The 5,543-nt window shown below is 38.7% G+C and overlaps 1 protein-coding gene across 1 annotated transcript; it reads right to left on the bottom strand.

Moving 5' to 3' along the window:
• Nucleotides 1–2,756: 2,756 nt before the first annotated feature.
• On the bottom strand, nt 2,757–5,107 carry LOC105842205 (uncharacterized). The gene is made up of 2 exons (XM_038013478.2): nt 4,859–5,107; nt 2,757–3,166 (listed from the first exon to the last, which is right to left on the bottom strand). Exons 1-2 carry the CDS (start codon nt 5,037–5,039, stop codon nt 2,991–2,993), a joined length of 357 nt encoding a protein of 118 aa, XP_037869406.1. The 5' UTR covers nt 5,040–5,107; the 3' UTR covers nt 2,757–2,990.
• Between the last annotated feature and the right edge of the window lie 436 nt (nt 5,108–5,543).

Genomic DNA, 5,543 nt, shown 5'->3' on the forward strand with positions numbered 1-5,543 from the left:
TGCAATGCCCTGCAATGCCCAAATTGCAGCTCTATGCCATATGATAGATTTTTAACATTATATGACATCTAGATTTAATGTCCTATAAAGCACAGGTTCAAAAAATATTGGGCATTAAACATGATACTTTCCTAGTGATTTTTTATACATTTCATCGCTTACAGACAACATTGCTATTAGTTTTTCACTAGGAACTTCATGATCATCACTTAAGCTAAGCCAGATCAGTGTTCTTATAAATACTTATCTGTATGCTATCAAATAAACATGTCAGTTATTTGGAAATATCTAGTCTGTCTCCATTGTATAGTGTCAACCAGACCGTAACAAATAAAGCATGAAAAAGTCTGTCAAATGTCAATCTCAAACCTCAGTGTTGACAGTCACATTATGTTTAGATTTCTAAATTGTAAATGACTAATATTTTGCCAATTGAACTAATTTAATTTCATGCTATTTGATTAATGTTCCAAATTCTTTTCATTTCGTTTTAATTCCTATTAACATTTTTCACAAAAAAAATATAAAATATTAGGCTGTATGGTATGATACATTTGCCTTTCCAGTTGGAAAAATACAACAACTACTGACATTTGACAAGTGCTTAATTTCAATAGTAGTTTGACGTCACTTCCGTTGCATACCTGCGTGACGTTCTGTAAAAATTTTACCCTCATGCGCTTAAAGAAGTTTCACTTCAAAAAACGATGATACGTACTGCAATGTCAATAAGAAGTCTTATTTTTTGAAGTGAAACTTCCTTATCGGCGTTGGAAAAAAATTTACCGTCACATTTTTCGGTTACGCGTCACATTTTTCCGTTACGCGCCATCTTTTTTGTATTCATGTCTATGATAATAAAATCCTTTTGTTTAAACTTTATCTAATTTAACTTTTTTGTATTCATGTCTATGATAATAAAATCCTTTTGTTTAAACTTTATCTAATTTAACTTTATTTAACCAATTTCTAGAAAGTTGCATGTAGATCATTTTTCGAAAAATAAGGCCATAAACAAGTTTCACTTCTTACGTGTGTACACTAGTACACGCACACATTTTTTTATTTTTTTTATCCAGTGCTTCATATGATTTAAAATTAACAACATAATTCTAGTTTTTATTTATTAGAGCAATTTTGTAATAACTGGGCGTTTCTGGGGCACAAACGGGCATTGTCCTTTAGGAAGAGCGTATCGTGAGTTGTCAGCGAATGCCAAATACCGATTCAATTAAGTAGATAATCTGATGTCATTTTCCAGATCGCCGGATCCACTAAATCATCTTTCTCTCACTTTTCCATTCAAGCGTCCCATGTTAGCTCTGACACAAAACTGAGCGCAGACGGGATGACATACTCGCAAATTAACAGTATCGCCCCACGGAACATTGCACCGAGTATCGCCACCGACCAAAATGAAATGCTTCACAAACTATCTGCATGCTGAAAAATTAATAATTTACTTGCCGATAAAAAAATATTGGTTGTCTGTAAAGTGGGCTTACGGACAATAGTTTTACGTGATAACGTAGCAGAACTATTCGATTTGCTAGCTCTGACGTCACGCGAGAAAAGAGATAAATGTGTCTGATCCGATCGTGTCTCTCTATGGCTTATTCCTGGCTCTCGCCAGCTCTCGCGTGCACGCTCAGGTTCAGGCGGAATTTTAGAAGCAAGCGTGCAGCCGGTGTTCATCGATTTATAAAACCTTATCACGTCAAAAACGAAAAAAGAAAAAAGAAAAAAGCGAATGGATAATACAGTAAAAAATTATATGAACCTAAAACTACCGTATACCAAATATTAGTTAACGATGTAATGCTCTGTGCTAGAATAGTTTTCTCACATGTGTAGAAATGGTATAAGTATTGTATTATTCAGACCAAAAAATGTATTTGTGCAATTAAAGTTCAGATAAATAAATAAATAAAAACGTGTGGCACTCGGGAACTGCCGTGGTAAAGCTATTGCATAGCATTTTTATCAACTTATGCAATTATAATAGACAATGATAATTTAATATTAAAACAATTATAAAACAAGACCACGCTATATTAAACATTAATAAAAACAGAACCTTAACTGTCCCCCTACACACTCATAAGCTAGACCGCGCGAGAGAAAGTTGGGCAGACTTTTCATGATGCGCATGCAGTGTGATGTCACGCCACGCGCTTATTCACAAACACTACACAAGCGAAACGTGTGAATGTGTTGAACGCGAGCTACATGGTAGGCGGAGTGAGGGTGTAAGGTTTTGTTCGTTACGGAATTTCATGATTCCGCCGCGATCAAAGCCGGCGATAAAATCTATGCAATAGCTTAAAAAATACCACCAAATTCATGCCGCATCGTTACCGCATCGCATCGTAGAATCCCTTTGCGTATTGTTTTATAATTAAATTAATAAACAAAAGAAAATTGTGTTATTATAATCGTGTTAATTCAGGGTTTTACAATTTTTCCTTGTGTATGGTCTTTCCAATTATTTTTATTTTTAATTTCAAGATTTTGTCAACTATTGCACTATCGTATCTATAAATGAGGAAACATTTATCATCTAGCTTTTTTCCAATTTGCTGATGTCTCAATTGGTAATCACTTAGTTGGTACCCATAAATAAATAAATAAAATAGACTAAGTAATTATTTTAGTCCTATCGTTTTCAAGTATTAATGCTTGTCTTCTGTTTTTACAATATTAATCTACTACTAAGTTCTCCACTTAATTTAGGAATATATATAAAAAAACGCAAATTAATTAGAACCTTTTTATTTACAATGATCTGACTAGAAATGTTTGCTGAAAACAGTTATTATATACATTTGTTTCTCAACATTGTGTTTAATATTGCGGTTTCAATGACTAATATCGATTATTGTCTATTTCGTGAGATTAATTCTAGCAGAGTTTTTAACGATGAGACACGGTCTCTCGTAAAACGAATATTCATTACAGACACGGCGACTGTAGACATCGTACAACCAGAATCAGCCCGGTTCTATTGGCTTCTCGTTTGTTGGAACTATTAAATTGGGTTCCGGCTCCCCTTGGAGCTGGGAGAGGGCACATCTGACGGCTGACAGCATCTCTGCTGTTGACTTCCTGCCTCGGGGAGCGTTTGGTCGATGTTGCCGAGATAAACGCTCAGTCGTGGCGGTGGCTTCTGTTGATATCAAATATTTTGTGTCAATACTATACCGGTGGTAGGACCTCTGAGTCCGCGCGGGTAGGTACCACCACCCTGCCTATTTCTGCCGTGAAGCAGTAATGCGTTTCGGTTTGAAGGGTGGGGCAGCCGTTGTAACTATACTTATATCTCAAGGTGGGTGACGCATTTACGTTGTAGATGTCTATGGGCTCCAGTAACCTTTTAACACCAGGTGTGCTTTTTTTTTATGATTGAAAAATTACTGGTGGCCCGGAGGCCTTTCCAGCTTCACCAGGACAGGTGGGCGAGCAAAGGCTCAGCCAGGAGGGGTGGGATTTGCTAACAACTGCCCGAGCGCCTCCGAAGGAGACCTAACAACTCAAGAGCAATTGCTTCGCGAATGAATCTACTACCGGATCGGAATCGCGACCCACTGAGAAGATCCGGCGAGAAACTCAGCGGGCTGATGCATGGGTTAGGTTGCACGTCGACCTCCTTGTCGAGTTCGACGAGTACGGTTACCGGGGTTCCTCAGCCTGCTCCTAGTGTTAGAGCTGAAGGTATCTAATGCAAGAGTTATTGGATCTGATGGATCCGTAAGGACGTGTCTAGGGCGACGACAGTGACTTGCTCCTGCGTTATCAGGATTCGGGGAGTAATCAGCGGCGGCAACGATAAGGCGATTATCATGACGCACGTCCAGGTGTGCTGTGAGCTCGTCCACCCATATAAGCAATATAAAAAAAATTAGGCTACTTATAGCGCAATGATTAAAATCCCAATCGGATTGCTATAATGGCTGTCCGAATATGATGATGGCGGTACTTGTATCACCGATCAGAATGGTGAGAGAAAACGTTATAACCGGTTGGAACTCTACACCTACTTTTTTTTTAAATAAAATTTTAAGCAATAAACCCGTCCAGTTAAATTGTTATACTTTTTTGTTATTGCTCTGTTATGTAGTCATACGAAGAGTATAAAATATAATTCAGAGTTGAACCTCATGTTTCAAGATACATAGTAGTATATAACGTTATGAAGTCCATGGGCTGCGGTTAAGCAAATGAATCAACGAATGGGAGCAGCACGAACATCACAATCAAATATCACTACAATTTTAGACCTTTCTTCTATTAAAATAGGAACACATCTTCCGCAACCATATATCGAATAGAGTGGAAATTAGATTTTTCTTTTCTTTTTCCTACCTAAGCTGATGGTCTAGAGAGATCATGTCAGCGTGGCCGGGCTAGTAGGTGAGCTCACGGGGCTCAAACGTGACGATGTTGCTAACACGAACCCCAGCAAGAGCCCTGCTTCGCAGAATCTACCACCGGATCGGAAACGCGAGCCACTGAGAAGATCCGGCGAGAAACTCAGTGCACTGTGTCTGTGGGCTAATTTACTCGCGGAGCCCTTCGTCGCAAGCGACGGGTTCGACGAGAACGATGACCGGGAGATTAGATCGTTAAGTACTTTTGAATTGGAAACTATTGGATATTTTTTTTATTGCTTCGATGGGTGGACGACCTCACAGCCCACCTGGTGTTAAGTGGTTACTGAAGCCCATAGACATTCACAAAATAAATGCGCCACCCATCATGAGATATAAGTTCTAAGGTCTCAAGTATAGTTACAACGGCTACCCCACTCTTCAAACCGAAACCTTCTTGTGAGAAATACTGTTCGAGCTAGAAAACTAACGATGGATCCTCGTCGTGTCTCTGTCGGTCCTGTCCTCGGGCCTCTCGTAGCACGCACAGAAGTAGCAGGCCACGCCGGGGGGTCCGCAGCAAAACAAGCCCCACAACCATTTATTGAGGACGCCACCAGCCCTCGACCAGACGCTAGGCCGATCGTGGTTGTAAACGAAATCACGGTTCATAGCTACATTTTTGATTTATTTTGACATATTATGCTTACATTTTTCGTTGTGACGTATTTACGAAGGAACTTAAATTAAAATAGGTCGTATTCACATTCATTTTACGGTTAATTCCTGGTACTAATATATATATTGAGGGGTGAAAGGCTATTTGATTTAAGCGACATTTCGCTTAATAAGCGATCTTAAATATATAAAAATGAATTGCTGTTCGTTAGTCTCGCTAAAACTGGAGAACGGCTGGACCGATTGGGCTAATTTTGGTCTTGAATTATTTGTGGAAGTCCAGAGAAGATTTAAAAGGTAGATTATTATGAAAGTGCTCGGAATTAAATATTTAAGTTTATTTTATACAAAAGTTAGGTCTTTTATTTATCGATTGAGGCACTAGGAAGTCTGCCGGGTCATCTAGTAAGCGATATTTATTTTTATAATTCATAGTGCGCTTTATTCGGCACGCGCAATAATCACAAAAAAAAAGGATTCCAGTGGTAGATTCTTCGA

This window comes from Bombyx mori, chromosome 10 (assembly GCF_030269925.1).
Source record: "Bombyx mori chromosome 10, ASM3026992v2".
NCBI classification, from domain to species: Eukaryota; Metazoa; Arthropoda; class Insecta; order Lepidoptera; family Bombycidae; genus Bombyx; species Bombyx mori.